The sequence below is a fragment of the Dromiciops gliroides genome, chromosome 1, assembly GCF_019393635.1.
Source record: "Dromiciops gliroides isolate mDroGli1 chromosome 1, mDroGli1.pri, whole genome shotgun sequence".
NCBI classification, from domain to species: Eukaryota; Metazoa; Chordata; class Mammalia; order Microbiotheria; family Microbiotheriidae; genus Dromiciops; species Dromiciops gliroides.
Window position 1 is genome coordinate 698,545,327 of NC_057861.1, and position 16,919 is coordinate 698,562,245.

Here is a 16,919-nt window from a genome sequence, read left to right on the forward strand (position 1 = left end):
GAGTTTTCTTACCCTCAGTTCCCTATACATATAAAATCAAAGATTTAAACTCCTCTCCTCCTAAAGGGATGCACTAAGATTTATGGGGAGAAAGGAACTATTCTGTATTTAAGGTTTTGTGGACTTATGGGCAGAGGATGCCTCTCTGTGGGGCTTAAGTTAGTTTGAGTACCTTAGGGAGGAATAAGGTGCTTTGTCATGACTTAGGGTCTAAGAGGTCAGAAATTAATGTCATCTTTTGAAGGAGCCAGTGGCGTCTACACTCAGAAGGGAAGCTTAGAATCTTCTGTTATCATCCAGTCTATGGTCAGAGCCCCTCTGAACTGTGTGAGGGAGCCCACTGGGCACCTTTCATATTGGTTTGGGTATATTTCTAGGCTTTTCCTTTGCTACCCCTCCTGTTGCCTAAATTTCCTGTGAGCCTTCCCACCCCCCCTCCCCAGATGAGGTCTTTGACCTCCTAGCTAAGTAGAGAGGTAGGGAGAGGTAGTGAGAATTTCAAGCCAAGGGGCTGGCTGATCATGTGTGTCTGGGCCATCTCCTTCAGTGACTGGCCAGGTTCTACGCTGTGATGCTATTGTGGACATCATCCATGGCATTCAGATTGTCTCCACCACCCGAGAACTCTACCTTGAAGACTCTCCTTTGGAACTGAAAATTCAGGCTCTGGATTCAGAAGGTGAGTAGACTTCTACATATAATTCATTCAAAACCTTTTTTAATGTTCTTTTTTCTCCTTTCTTTGAATTATCAAAATAATTGCCTTCTTTTGCCTGCATTTCCCAAGTTGTTTTTTACTCATTTACCTTGAGGGAGTTTTAGGGCTTCCAGAGAAACATGCTATTTCCTCCTACCCCCATCCTCTCAGGTGGGATGACAGTGTCATTGTTCTCCTTTCCTAAAGAGTGAGTCCTGCCACCATTTTTTGTCTTCAGACTTGGTGGCATTGAGCCCAGGACACCAAAAGGAGTTTGGCACTCTCTCTGCTCCGCCCTCTGTGTGGGCCTGCCTTATCCCTCTTTATACATTGGTGGTTGATGGGCACACGCAAAGGAAGTTAGAAAGTATTACAAAAGAGAAAAGCAGAAACATTTTCTGATTTAGATCAAGTGACTCACTGTGGCTTTTAAGCCACTGTCCCCTTCATGACTTTGGGTTGGGATGGCTCACAGCCAAGACCAGTTTGTTTGGGGAGTCAGATTCCGTGCCCTTAATGCTGGAGTTTCACTAGAGAAAAAGAAAGCCTTTGAAGGCCTGTCACCTGCCAGTAACACTGTTCCACCTTGCCATGCTGGAATACAAAGTGATAGACATGATAATGGATGAGTTCCAATTAGTAAACCACATTGTAAATATTGAGGCCAGTTTTGCCTGCCTACTAACCTTGTAATATCAATCTGGCTTTCTTGACCAAATTCTATATGTTTGCATGGTATTGTTTCAATGCCGCCCAGTGGCACACTTACAAAGCTCCATGAAAAATGAAATTGATTTTGTACCGTGGTTGAAATCCTGCTTAAATGAGGACTTAGACTGTACAGTTTTAATGCATATACATATGCATATATGCATTTATCTATACATTTATCCATGTGTATCACATATTTACATAGGCTATGTGTATAATATGTAGAAGATATAGACAGCTGTATTTCAACTTAATTCGTTTCCTTTATAGTTCTTTGCATTTAAAACATTATTTTGTAAAGGCCCCCTAGGCTTCACCAGACTGCCCAAGGGGTCCAGGGCACTAAAAGGTGAAAAACCTATGCTCTGCTTATTCCATAGAGAGATAATGTTGTGTAGATTGAGAGTCAGGCTTGAAGTCCTGAAACCCTGGATTCTAGTCCTGATTCTGATACATAGTTGCTGTGTGACCCTGTAAATTGCTTAATCTCACTGGGCTTCAGCTAGCTCTTTAGTATTCTAAATTAGTACAGTTAAGTTGCTGATCTGTACTGGTGGAGGGAGTTTCCATACTGGGAGCTTCCCTCCATCAATGAAATCACAGTTCCAGACTCCTCTTCCCCCACCTTCAAAAAGTTACTTTCAAACAGTGGGTCAGAAGAAACAATGTATAAGAAATATTTGATTTTGAAAGAAAGTGACACACATTTTTACAATAGCCTCATATATTTCAGCTTCTGAATCTTCCGATCCTTCAGGATTCATCTCAGGTTTGCTGATTACTCTAGCCCACATACCCCCTTCTCTCATCTTTTGAAACAGTCGTTTCTACCATGCTTTAGATCACATAGTTCTACATTGTCCCCCAGTTGTTGTGTGTCTTCCTTCCTCAGTCATTAGTCTATTCATTCTTCAGACATTTGTTAATTATCTGCTAGGTATAATGAATGTCCTTTGCTAGGCACTGGAAGCAATACAGGGTGTCCTAGAAGTGTTAGTGCAGTTTTAAGCCCTTCAAGGTGTAGGGTTAGGGTGCTCTCAGTGGTTGGAATAGTTCATAGCTTTACCAACAATAGAGTAATATACCTATTTCCCCACGTTCCCTCCAGGATTTGTCATTTTCCTTTTCTGTCATCTTAGCCAATCTGATGGGTATGAGGTAATACCTTAAAGTTGCTTTCATTTGAATTACTCTAATTATCAGTGATTTAGAGCATATTTGTGTGTGTGACTACTAATAGCTTTTATTTATTTCTCTGAAAAACTGCCTCTTTATGTCCCTTGCCAATTTATCTATTGGGGAATGGCCCTTATTTTTATAAATTTGTTTCAGTTCCCTCCGTATTTGAGAAATGAGACCTTTATCAGAGAAGCTTGCTGCAAAGAGTTTTCCCCAGTTCCCTGCCTTCTAATTTTGGCTGCATTGATTTTGTTTGTATAAAACCTTTTTAATTTTATATAATCAAAGTTATTCATTTTATCACCTGTGAACCTCTCTGTCTCTTGTCTGGTCATGAACTCTTCCCCTATCCATAGATCTGACTTGTAACTTTTTCCATGCTCTACTCATTAGCTTATGATTTCACCCTTTATATTTAAACCATATATCCATTTTTAGCTTATTTTAGTATATTGTATGAGATACTGGCTTATGCCTAGTTTCTGCCAGATTACTTTCTAGTTTTCCCAGCAGTTTTTATTAGATAGTGAGTTCTTGCACCAAAGTTGTAATCTTTGTGTTTATCAGACACTAGGTTGCCATGTTCATTTGTTTTTTATTGTGTTCCATTGATAAACCACTCTGTTTCTTATCTAGTACCAAATTCTTTTGATGATTACAGTTCTGTAGTATAGTTAGAGATCTGATACTGCTAGGTTTCCTTCTTTTGTTTTTCTCCCCTCATTGATTCCTTTGATTTTCTTGACCTTTTCTTCCTCCAGATGAGTTTTGTTATTATTTTTTCTAACTCCATAAAGTATTTCTTTTGTAATTTGATTAGCACAGAATAAATAAATTATTTTAGTATTGTTTTTATTAAATTGTCTCAGTCTACCCACGAGCAATGAATATTTTTCCAATTATTTGGATCTGACTTTATTTGCGTGAAGAGTTTTGTAATTGTGTTCATATAGTTTCTGTGTATGTCTTGTCAGGTAGACTTGCAAGTATTTTATGCCATTTGTGGTTGTTTTAAATGGACTCTTTCTATCTTTTCCTGCTTTTTTAGTAATATATAGAAATGTTGATGATTCGTGTGGGTTTATTTTATATCCTGCAACATTGCTGATGTTGTTAATTGTTTCAACTCCTTTTTTAGTTGATTCTCTTACATTTCTCTAAGTAACCCATCCTATCACTTGGGAAGAGTGATAGTTTTATTTCCTCGTTGCCTATATTTATTCTTTCAATTTATTTTTCTTGTCTTATTGCTATAGCTAGCATTTCTAGTACAATATTGATTAATTATGATAATGGACATCTTTGCTTCATCCCTGATCTTATCAGAAAGGCATGCAGTTTGTTCCCATCACATATAATGTTTGCTTTTGATTTTAGATAGGTACTACTTAGCATTGTGTTTTTATTAGGAATGAGTGTTATATTTTGTCAAGCTTTTTCTGAATGTCCTGAAATAATCATATGATTTTTGTTTTTGTTATTGATTTGATTAATTATGCTTATAGTCTTGTGAGAAGCTTTTCCTTCCTATTAAAGCCTAAAACTGCACTAATAATTTAGGGATACCCTGTATACTGATGAATAGGCAATGGTCCCTGCTCTCAATAAGTTTACAATCTAATATACAATAAACCCCTCAAGAAAAAGATCTTTTCCATGCTGTCCAGCTGTGGAGGGGACACGTATGCTTAAAAATGTGCATTGACTGACTTTTATTGAATTGATTTTTACCAGGAAATGTATGCCGCTTTGGCAGTTGCCCCTTCTTCAAAGGTCCAGGAATAGAGATCGATTGTTAGTTTGTTTAAATCTTGCTTTGGTCAAGTCCTTGATCAAAGGTGTCCACATCGAAAAATTTGACCCACTAGTAAGAAACACAAGAGCATAAGATTCAAACTGCAAACAATTCCACTTATTAATAACCATAAGGATCTGTAATCAAGGGGCAACCTTTTTATTCATAAGCAATCAATTAGTTTATATAAACAGAAGATAATTGTGACTTTGCTTCTTGTTCATTCCTGCAAGAAGTGCTTATTACTGGATAAAGGACAGAGGCCTCTTATTTGGATCTTGGCTGGGATTTTATCAGTATTTTAGTTCAATTAAAGCTAGAGTTTCCTTCCTGAGGAAAGAACTGACCTTCTGTCCTCTAGGAGGGTTTATTTGAATTTTGATATATCTAGGTAGCTGCCATCATGTCAAAAAAAGACTTAAAAAACCCCCAGACTTTTGATTTCATCATTGTGGGGAACTCCCAGTAAGGATCAGCACCATCTCTGAAACTTTCAGTTTTAGACAATTGCCAGAGGCACCCAGAGTCCTATAGTTAGTAAGTGTCAGAGACAGGACATATATCCAGGACTTAGACATTCAGAGGCCAGCTCTCTATCCAGTGCACTATTGCTGCCTCCTAGGGAAGATAGTTCCATTTCCTAACCAGAATTTTGGCTTAGTCTTTGTTTTACCAAAGTGTTTCTCTATGCCTCATCAAGGCGTAGAGGTGTCCTCAACTTCTCCAAGACTATACCAAAGACCTTGCCAATCTGGAATCACTTTGAGAATGTCCAGTGATTAAGGATTCATGCATCATCCAAAGGTCAGCCTAGATAAGGTTTAAAGAGGCTCATTACCACCGTGTTGGCCATCAGGTGATTAATTTGTGTTTTGGCCATAGCAAACCACTAAGACTGTCTGATAAGGCAAGATAGGGTTGGGTTCCACATTGGTGGAATGAGTACTCATATTGATGAAGTATAGTACCATGGAAAACCAAAGGACTTGGCTTCATATCCTGACTTTGACATTATCTGTGAGACTGTGGGAAAGTCACTTAACTTCCTTGGGCCTCAATTTCTTTATCTGTAAAACGAGTATTTTGTATTAGGTGGCCTCTGCCTCCACATTCTGCCCCCCTGTCCCCAGCTCTTGATCAGTCATTCCATGACTGATCTTTTGAAGTTGTTCTGCTGTCATTTCATAAGTAAAGTGAATATGAATTAATTTGGGATGTGCTTGGGGTATTAAGAACCCTGTTTTGTGAATCAATCAGTCTGCCAATAGGAACTTTCACATGGAAAAAAACTTCCATGGTTTTAAATAGATTTCATTAAGATTTGGAATGTTGACAGGGGTTACAAAAATAGATGTCTTATGCAAATTTATAACTTCTTTCCATTAATCATGATTTTATTACAAATTTTAGTTGCATTTATGGACTGTAATGATGCCCTTTAATTTTTCAATGGTTGCACTGAATAGTTGGTAAAGCCATGTGATTGAAAATTCTTGGATTGGCATGCTTGAACATGGTGGCTGCTGCTGGCCATCTGATCTTTCTGCTGATATTTTCCTCTCTCTTCATGAGCAACAAGGATTATTTGAAGTTGTATTTGATATTATCTTTCAAAAATTATATGGGAGGCTTTCATTCCTCTGGTTTTTATTCCCAGGCTGCTTATGTAACAAAATGAAGGACCTTATATTCTCCTCTTGCCCTTCCCACTCAGTGAACTCCCAAAGGAAGGTTTTCTCACTTGGGTTGCTGCCAATACTCCTTTGGTTAATTTTCCATTACCACCACCTGGGGCCAAAAGGGGGAAAGTTTTCCTCTAGAGGCTGCATCCCTGATTTTATGGCCTTTGCCTTGTTTTACATGCTACTCTCAGTGCTAGCCCACCTCACTTAGCCTTCTTGGCCCACCTCAGAGGCCCCCCCTCCCTACAGCTTGAATGGTCACATTCCAGTCTGAGATTATCACATGATGTCTCAAATATACATTCTTATTATGTTAAAGCCAGCCACTAACCCCTGTCCTGAGAAAGCTGAAAGATTTTAATCCCTCTATGTTATTTCCTATGTAGTATAAGACTATATAATCATATTCTATTACTTCTATCTTCTCCCTAATATGGGGTCAGCCATCAATTAGCAATCTCTGTGTGGGGTGGAAGGTATAGTTAATGCAACAGGATAATAGGTCCATAGAATAAGAGCTGAAAGGAAAGCTGTTGGTTATCTTTTCTATCCCTCTTGTTTTATGGATAAGGACACTGAGACCCAGAGAAATTAAAATGATTTGTCTAAGGTCATATGGTTACTAAGTGATACTGTTCAGGTTTGAACCTATGAACTCTAACTCCAAATCCACGTGTCTTCACAGTGCACCCAACATCCTGCAATAGGATGATGAATCTAGATGTCTTTGTAGATGGCTAAGGATGAACTTTCTTTTACTTTCCATTCTGTAGCTTTTGCATGCCCTGGAATCTTAGATTCAGTTCTAAGTAGAATGCTTGAATCCAGGAATTAGAGGCATCTCCAAGGTCAGTGAATCTAGTTCAATCTATACCAGAATGTGGATGGCTTTTACAAGCTTCCCAATCAATGGTTATATAGCTTAACTATCCCAAGAAAATCTTCTTGACTTGTTGTTGAGTCATTTCAGTCATATCTGATTCTTTGTGATTCCATTTGGGGTTTTCTTGGCAAAGACATGGAGTGGTTTGCCATTTCCTTCTCCAATTCATTTTACAGATGAGGAAACTGAGGCAAAGAGGATTAAGTGACATGTCCAGGGTCACACAGCTAGTATCTGAGGCCAGGTCTGAACTCAGAAAGATGAGTTATGATAGCAGGCCTGGCACACTATCCACTGTGCCACTGTACTAGTCCAAATCAGGAGAAATGGGCTCCCATAATATGCAAAGGTACCTTCTAGGCTATTGAAAAGTGTCAAGATGATAACTTTTTGCCTCCCTATGGCCCCTGCCATATTGTGAGACCTATAGATGACCTGAGAAGGTTCTTAGTTGAAGACCAGGAGCAGCTCAACAGGCAAATTACTGAGTTTGGAGCTATGGAGATACAAAGGTAAAAAGTGATACAGTCCCTGGGGACAGCTAGATGGCATGGCGGATAGAGCCCTGGGCTTGGTGTCAGGGAGACCAACATCTGAATCCTTCCTTAGAAACTTACCGGCTGTGTCTGGATGACCTTTAAAGTCCTCATAAGCTCTGATGTTCTGTGCATGTATGAGGTGATACTGGTTTCTTTTTCTCCCCTTTTTTTGTTTTGTCTTTTGGGAAGTCAGTTATACTGTTCTGTTACTGTCATTTTGTGCAAATCGGTGTGGGCTATTTAAAATTGAAAGAATTTTTTAATCTTTGGAATGGTTATCTAAAGTTCTATTAACTTAGTATTCTTCTGCCAGGTAGCTGAAGCTCTCTATGCTTTTGATAGGGAACTTGGCTAAAGGAATTTTAAGAAGGTTTAGAAAACAGTAAGATGTCATTGCTCTTAATTTTTTTTTTTGCTTTAATCTATATCATAATGAGAAGTTGTTTCCTGTCACCATTTCCCACTTCTAAGCTTCCGTTGCTTTTTGATAAGGAAACTTCTGATAAGAGCTGGCCACAAATAATGAGATTTCTTTTATTGAGTCATTGGTGATTATTTTATGATCTAATCGCATGATTGGGAAATCCATTCTTATCAAAAGGGAACACACGATGGAAGAAATAGGGCTTTGGCTCTTCATTTAGAGAAATGGAAGCAAGTTCAGGTTGGAATTTTAATTTTCCCCCAAATAAGAAGACATTTTAAACTCTTGTGCTAGTGGAATTTTTCTGATGTTGATCAGGCTGTGTCAGTGAGGAGTAATGTAGTTCCAGTGGGTATTTGCCCTGCCAGACTCTCATATTTCTAGCAGTGATAGAATGAATGGGTTGCCTTCTGGAAGAGGGATTAGCCTTGTCCTGCTTGGCACAGAAGGGCAGAAGAGGGTAGTTGTAAAGAGGCAGTTTTTTAAACAGGAAAGTTTAGGCCTGATGTGTGTAAATACTTCCTAACAATTAGCTTGCTGTTGTTGTTGAGATGTTTTTCAGTTGTGTCCCACTCTGTGACCCCATTTGGTGTTTTCTTGGCAAGGATATGGGAGTGATTTGCCATTTCCTTCTCCAGCTCATTTGACAGATGAAGAAACTGAAGTAAGCAGCATGGAGTGACTTGCCCATGGTCACACAGCTAGTTAGTGTCTGAGGCCAGATTTGAGACCTATGAAAATGAGTCTTCCTGACTCCAGGCCTGGCATAATACCCACTGTGCCACCTAGCTATCCAACAGTTAGCTTAGCTAGTTTAATTAGTGGAATGGAATTAGTGGAATGGACTGCCCACAGAGGGAGTAGAGTTACTTTTCAGTGGTAGTCATCAAGGAAAGACTAGACAAACACTCATCAGACGTGGTGTTGAGGGGATTCTTTTAAAGGTATTGCGTAGCCTAGGTGACCCCTAAAGTTCTGTGTCACTATGAGATTCTCTGGATTTAACATACACGTTTCCTGAAAATGTTGTCCAAGTTTCTGTTTTCCTTGGTTGGTTCCCATGAGGTAGTCCGGGTTGGCACCATCTTTGTTCTTCCAGCCATTGGTTGGAATAGTATAGTTTATCTAGTAAGCATAATGCTTGCCTGGAAATTGGTACCATGGGGTATCACAGCACTTTAGAGCTGGAAGGGATGTTAGAGAACGTCTAGACCAGGGATTCTTATTCATTGTTTTTGTTTTGTGGACTCCTTTAGCAGACTGCTGAAGCCTGCAGACTCCTTCTCACAATGCTTTTAGGTGCATAACATAATTTAGGGTTATAAGGGAAGCTACTTGTGTTGAAATTACATTATCAAAATATTTTAAAAAGCAAGAACAACCAAGTTCATGGACCCTGAGTTAAGAATCTCTGATCTGGGCCAACCAATCCTTTATTTCAAAGAGGAGGAAACTGGGACCAAGAGAGAGGTTGTTTTCTTGAGCTAGCACCTCAATCAATCTACAAGCAAGGTAAAGAAGGACAGTGCAAAGAGAAGTGAATAATTCCTCAGGGATTTTCCAGGACTATATACACGATGATGGCAGTTTGATTGGTCTTCAAGTCATTTAACTGGCTAAAATGTCTTTGTTTTCTCAATCTTTAAAATGAGGGTGCTGAAATCCACCAGTCCCTACCCGCCCAGGGGTTAGGAATTATTTGATTTTAGAAGGATGGGCAGTGGAAAGTAGGGAGATAGATGCCTACTGTTGTCCTTCTCCCTCTCTCTCCTCCCTCTGTTCTTCTTCCTCTCTCTTCCTTCGCCCTACCTCTTTTTCTCTCTGCATTTCTTTCTCCTATCTCCTATCTCCCTTTCTTCTCTCCTCTCTCTGCTCTCTCCTCTCTGTCCCACTTCTGTCATTCAGCTTAAAACATGAACCAGAAAGAGAACTTAATTAGTTTTCCAGCCTGGAAAGGTCCTCTGGGTCCTGCATTAGACATCTGAAATAATAATTGTAAATATGCCTCCTTAGAATTTTGCATTACATTACCCCTCCCACTGATAAATTGCTCAGATTTCAGGAAAGCCATTTCAGGAAGGAGTCTTTCAAAGTTAGGAGTTTAGTTTACCTAGAGAAGAAGAGGTGAGTCAAAATTTTCTTTCAAAAGCCATACTGACTGCTTGTTCATTATGTTCCCTGGTCTCTCCTAAGTTACTGATGTTATTTTAACTGCCAAATCTAATGGCTTTTTTCTTCTGTTCATCTTGATTTCGCTGAAGTATTTGGCATTATTAGCCAGAATTTCCTCTGGGATATTTTCTGCTCTCTGGGTTTTCATGACACTGCTCTCTCCTGGTTCTCCTCTTACCTGTCTTCTCAGTCCTTCTCAGTTTCCTTTGCTGGTTCATCATATCACACCTCCTAACTGTGGATATTTTCCAAAGATCTGTCTTGGGTCCTCTTCTTGTTTCTTGTCTATACTTTTTCAGTGACCTCATGAATTCCCCAGCATATTACGATTATCTCTATACAGATGATTCACCTATCTAGACATCTACCCTCAGCCTCTCTCCTGGGCTTCAGTCCTTCACACCTATTGTCTAATATATAAATATCAAATGGATGTCCCAAGAACATCTTAAATTCAAAATGTATAAAAAAGAACTTTTCCCCAAAAGTCACACCATTCCAAATTTTCCCTTTTTCTGTCAAAGGCACCATTATTTTTCTATTCTACATATTTGAACCTCAGTATTTCCTCATTTCACACCCTACATATCCTGTCAATTGCTAGATATTGTTTTCTACTTCACCCCATCTCTTAAAATTTAATCCCTTCCCGCTCCATCCACACAGCCAAGACTTTAGTTCAGGCACTCATCACCTCATCAAGGCTATTGAAATAGCCTTCTAATTGGTCTTCCTGCTTCAAGTTCCTCCAAGATCTGCAAACTATTCCTTCCCCCACATAGCTGCTAAAGTAATTTTCCTTAAGCCCAGATCTGACCATGCCTTTCCCCTACCCAGTAAACCCAAGTCGCTCCCAATTGCCTCTAGAATAAAATATAACCTATTCCAACTTTTAAAGCCTGCCCTAACTTTCTCTTTCCAGCCTCATAATACACTATTCTCTTTCCACATTCTAACTGGCTGCCTCACCGTTCATCACACAGGATCATCATATCTCCCATCCCTTTGCCTTTGCACTGTCTATCTCTAATGCCTAGAATGCACTCCCTCCTCCCTTCTCACAGAATGCCTCTCTTTCTTCGAAATATTACTCAATTACTACAAAGCCTCACCTGATTCCCCATATGCCATTCCCTCTATCCCCATCTATACTGTATTTATGTCCATATTCGTTCTTTGCATATGTATCATATATGTACATAGTGTCTTCCTAGATAAAATAGAGAATAGAGATTGTTTCATTCTTTATATTTGTAAGAATAGTACCTAACATAGTAGGTGCTTAATAAATGATTGTTGATTAACTGATCTGTTGAGTTGCATGCCTCTTAGAAGAGACTAAGTAAAGAAGAAAATAGAGGACAGTCTATATAGGAAGAACAGTATAAGCAAATTATGGTAGAAGGAATGAATGGGGACCTGGCCTGACTAGAACAGAGGATGTGCATTGAGGAGAAGAAGGAAAGAAGAGGAGGTAGTAATAATAAAGTTCCAGGGACATTTGTGTGGCCTTGAATGCCAGGCCAGGAAGTATAATTTTATTCTCTAGGGTAGTAAGTTCTAGAAAAGGCCAGTCATATGATCAGAGCTGTGCTTTAGGAAGATGAATCTGGCAGAATGAGTAGGTTAGATTTGAAATGGGGAGAGAACTAGTGGTAGGGAGAATTGAAGAAATGATTGTAATCTAATGAATTTTTCAGCAAAGATATATAATAGGAAGGTGTGGTAAAGTAGAAAGGATGCTGCAGTTGGAGTCAGAGGCCTGAGTTCAGAATCTAGGTATGTCATCTATCTGACCTTGGGCAAGAACCTTAACCTCCCTGGGCATCAGCATCTTCATTTGTAAAATGTGGAGTTGAACTAGATGTCTTCTAATGTCCCCTCCAATTTTCAGCTTATGGTCCCATGGATGATTTGGCCCAAATCCCAAATATCTCTATTGTCCTGAGTTCCCACGGTGCCAGTGATAACTGGTTCTAGAGGAATGATACAACTTCCCTTCCCGTTTAAATTCCTTTATTGCTTATTTTCTGACTCCTTCCCTTTTGAAAGAAGTTTCCTCAGGAGCTGAATGAACCTCAATTCTGTCTCTACTCCAAGTGGATTCTGAGGGTATAGAACTGGCCACAGCTGGATGCCAGGTCCCCTTTTTTTCAGGTCTAGTGGCACCTCCTACATACTTGTTCCCTGTCCCATTTCTTTCTGTTCCTTAGTTCTTTGGTTGAGCATTGTGGTAGCACAACACATTGCCTTACTACAGTTCTAGCCAGACAAAATTTTCGGCTTTTATCTTTCTATGACATGGAGGTGGGGCAGCATTGAGTTGCAAGCCTATGGGTCAATTTATCCATCCTTACCAGATTGCGGTAACCTGTGGGGAACGGGCTGTTGAATAAGGGATTATTAGTCTTCTCTATCCAGTGCACCACCTAGCTGCCACCCAAGGTCAAATATAAAGTCCTTGATTTAGCTTCATAACTTTCTTACCTTTCTAGTCTTCATCCACTCCATGTACTCTGTGTTCCAGTTACACCAGCTTACTAGCTATTATTTACACATGACGCAATCTTCAGACTCCACACTTTTGCATTGGTTTCCCCCTGTGCCTGGAGTTTCCTCCCCTCCTTATTTTTGCCTGTTAGCTTCCTTGGCTTTCCTTACAACACAGCTAGAATCGTTTTGCAGGAGACCTTTCCCTCCCTCATCTCCTGCTTTAGCTGCTAGTATCTTTCCTGGGCGATTTTCTTTCATCCACTATGCATATATTTTGTATGTAAATAGTTATTTGGATGTTATTTTCCCATTAGAATGTAAGCTCCTCAGGGTCAGGAACAGTGTTTTTGCCTCTCTTTTTATACCTAGTGCTTAGCAGCACAGTGAACATTTACCAGTGTGTGTTTACCAATTTACCAGCTGTGTAAAGAATGAACTTGGCCCATTGAATCCCCTAAGAATTTAGGAAGATTTAACAAGGATGTCAGAAAATGCATGACCCTTATCCATGTATATACTCTGAAATACAGGAGTTATTTGTTTTCATTTGTTTTATTAAAATTTATGGTATTTTTTTCAACTAACAACAATTTTCTTTCTACTATTGGGGAGAAAAAACAAAACCATTGCAAGAAATATTCATAATCAAGCAAGCCAAATTCCTGCACTGACCATGTCCAAAACACGTTTCTTATTCTGTACTCTGAGTACATTGCCTGTCTGTCAGGAGATAGGTAGCAATGCAGATGTTATTTAGTTGATCAATATCTCCATGGAGATGTTTTTCCCCAAGCTGACCAGAGCCACATGAGTAATTAACAGTCAACAAGCCAAGCCACTTAAACCAAGGGGTGCTTCTTATAATTTACAGGATTGGTGAGTATCACTTGTAAGTGAAGTTGTTTTTATTGTGCCACATTTGAGGTCCAGATCAAGACTTACTTCTTCCATGAATTTTTTACTGAATTCTTCAGATATCAGTCTTTGAAGTCCACAGCTCTATAGTGTAGACTGCCTTAATGTCTTAGATGGTCAGGTATGTTCTCAAGGATCAGAGCTGAGGCAAGGAACATACTGCCAAATTCAGTGTTTGACAGGTCGCCTCAAGCTGTGATCCTCAAAAATGGGCAGAGGAAACATGCAGGAATGCTTGTGACTTCTGCCACACAGTCATTTCCAAATTCCAGTATCCCTTAAGTATGGGTTGCACAACAGCAGAGGTGTCCTTTGAGTATTCATAATCAAGGAGATGCAGAGATGTGTCTGAGTCCAGCTGCCCCGTTTAGAAGAGACTCAGGAATGAATTCTCAGGCTCAGGCTCAAACAAGACACCATAAATCAGAACAAAGGTATCAATCAGTTCCCAGCATTGATGAATGAGCCAGGAGGAATGAAAGGATCAAGGCTGTGTACAAATCACTACAAAGGAACCAAGTACAGTAACACCTGGATGATTTAAACCGAGAAAGAAAGGGCAAGGCGAGCAATAATTCAAAACTTCCCAAGAGCGATACTCTGGCACAAACAGATTGCACAGAACCCCCAAGGTCTGTGCTGGGTGAGTCCCCTGGCTCCCTGGGCACACAATTTAGCACTTAATTATAACCTGTCTGTAACTGTTTCATATGTATTAGTTTTGGATTTCCATCTCAGGCAGAGGCCACTGCCATTTCTTATATTTCTTTTTATCCTTCCTAGCACTAAGTACATGGGGCTTAGTGGCACATTGGTTAGAGCCTGAGCTTGGAAATGGGAAAATATCTTCCTGTGTTCAAATCTGGCTTCATATATTTACTAGCTGTATGCCCCTGGGCAAGTTCCCTTTACCCTGTTTGCTTCAGTTTCCTCCTCTGTAAAATGAACTGGAGAAAGAAATGGCAGACCACTTCAGTATCTTTGCCAAGAAAACCCCAAATGAGGTCACAAAGAATTGGATAGCACAATAGCACCAAGCACATAGGTACTCATACATTTGACAAATAATAAAGGCTAATGTATTTTGTGTTCATTTTTACCCATCCATCTGCTTTTTGTTCCCCAAGGAAACACATTTAGCACTTTGGCTGGGCTGGTTTTTGATTGGACAATAGTAAAGGATACGGAAGCCGATGGTTTCTCAGACTCTCATAATGCTCTCAGGTAAGTGTTCATTGTGTTTTCCTTTTATTTTTTTTAAAGAGAAAAAGTAAATGTTATTAGATCAAAATTAAGCATTAGACTAATTTTTGCCATATTGATCCCCAGTAAAAAGTAAATCATGGAATGATTTTGTTGTACTCTCTTCATCTTTCTCAGGGTATTTTGACATAATTTTATTTGTTGAGAATCCACTGAGATGGATCTTTTCTTCACAACCTTGTCTTTTCTTACTTGGCTTTTGTATAACAAATAAAACATCCTCCTTATTGTTGGTGCCTTCTCTCTAAGGATGTGCTTTAATTTATCTTCTTTGTATCACATTTGTATAATTGTTTGTATGTCATCTCCCCCCATTAGAGTGTAAGCTCTTTGAGAGCAGGGATTGTCTTTATCTTTTTTATATATTTAGTCATTAGCATAGCTCCTGGCACATATCAAGCAAATCATCAATGCTAGATCACTGACAAGACTTTTTAAATGGTACTTTAAGGTAGCAAACACTTGCTATTGATCCTCTGACAACACTGTAAGGTAAGTGTGATTATAACTGTCCCCATTTTCCATGAGGTAATTGAGACCCAGAGAATGAAAGTGTCTTGCTCAAGATTACGAAGCTAGCAAGTCTTTGAGTTGTTGTTTTTTTTTTTTAAGTGAGGCAATTGGGGTTAAGTGACTTGCCCAGGGTCACACAACTAGTAAGTGTTAAGTGTCTGAGGCCAGATTTGAACTCAGGTACTCCTGACTCCAGGGCCGGTGCTCTATCCACTGCACCACCTAGCTGCCCCTGAGGTTATTTTTAAACCCAGATTTAAAAAAAAATTTAGTCCTGTGCTTTTTAGAGTTAGAGTTTAGAGACTACAGATTTAGCACTCTAGTCAGAAGGATCTGAGTTTAAATCTGGCCTCATATACTTGGTAGCAGTGTGATCCTGGCCAAGTCACTTCACCCTGTTTGCCTGAGTTTCCTCATCTGTAAAATAAGTTGGAGAAGGAAATGGCCATCCACTCCAATATCTGTGCCAAGAAAACCCCAGATTGGGTCACAGAGCATCAGTTATGACTTAAATGACTGAACAACAACAATGCTTATTATCTTTTGAAGGATTAGAAAGGATTCAAGTAGAGCTTTAGTTAGAAACTCTGGTTTTATATAATAGTAAAGGCAACTCACACCACCACCACCACCATCATCATCAATAATCAGTGACATTTACATAGTACTTTAAAGTTTACAAAATATTTTTACATAGATTCTCATTTCATCCTTACAGCAGCTCTGAGGTAGTTAGTAAAAAATATTATTACCCTCATTGTGCACTTAAAGAAATTGAGGCTGAGAAAGGTTATTGGGCCATATGGCTAGAGATCAAGAGATAGCATGGCTTTGGTCCTCTCTCTTTTGCCTCCTGATCGTCGCCATCATGGGTCACATGCATGCTCCCGGGAAGGGCCTCTCCCAGTCGGCTTTGCCGTACCGCCGCAATGTGCCCATGTTGCTGAAGCTCACCTCAGACGTGAAGGAACAGATCTACAAGCTGGCCAAGAAGGGCCTGACTCCCTCCCAGATCAGTATGATCCTGAGGGATTCTCATGGTGTGGCACAAGTGCGCTTTGTAACTGGCAACAAAATTTTGAGAATTCTCAAGTCCAAGGGACTTGCCCCTGATCTTCCTGAAGATCTTTATCACTTGATCAAGAAAGCTGTTGCTGTTCGCAAGCACCTTGAGAGAAACAGAAAGGATAAGGATTCTAAATTTTGTCTGATTCTCAACGAGAACCAAATTCACAGGCTGGCTCGTTACTACAAAACCAAGAGAGTTCTCCCACCCAATTGGAAATATGAATCATCCACAGCCTCTGCTCTAGTTGCATAAATTTTAGTTTATGTACTAAAATAATAAAATCACATCTAGATAAAAAAACAAAAAACAAAAACAAAAGAGATAGCATGGACCCCAGGGATCCCCTAATAAAGAGATTTACCCATGGCCACATGGTAAATTAAGTGGCAGATGTGGCATTCAAATCCAAGTGTTTTACTTCAAGATCACTGTCTTTTTTCTAATCAATGGTGCCTCCCTAAAAAAGAGTTCTACTGATTTTCTATCCTGATAGAGTTACTATTTAAATTCCGAGGATTCCTTAAATGTATCAGCTTGGTCCTTAATATAGTTCAGAAATTTATTCATTTCTTTTTAGTGTTAAA

The 16,919-nt window shown here is 39.4% G+C and overlaps 2 protein-coding genes across 2 annotated transcripts in view; both read left to right on the top strand.

Moving 5' to 3' along the window:
• NUP210 (nucleoporin 210) overlaps positions 1–16,919 on the top strand; it is a 163,545-nt gene that overhangs the window by 33,262 nt on the left and 113,364 nt on the right. Inside the window, 2 exon segments of the mRNA XM_043977585.1 lie at positions 548–679; positions 14,618–14,714. Of these exon segments, the coding sequence (XP_043833520.1) occupies positions 548–679; positions 14,618–14,714 (229 nt within the window).
• LOC122735796 (40S ribosomal protein S13-like) lies at positions 16,135–16,587 on the top strand. Its single transcript, XM_043977586.1, has one exon. It carries the CDS (start codon positions 16,135–16,137, stop codon positions 16,585–16,587), a length of 453 nt encoding a protein of 150 aa, XP_043833521.1.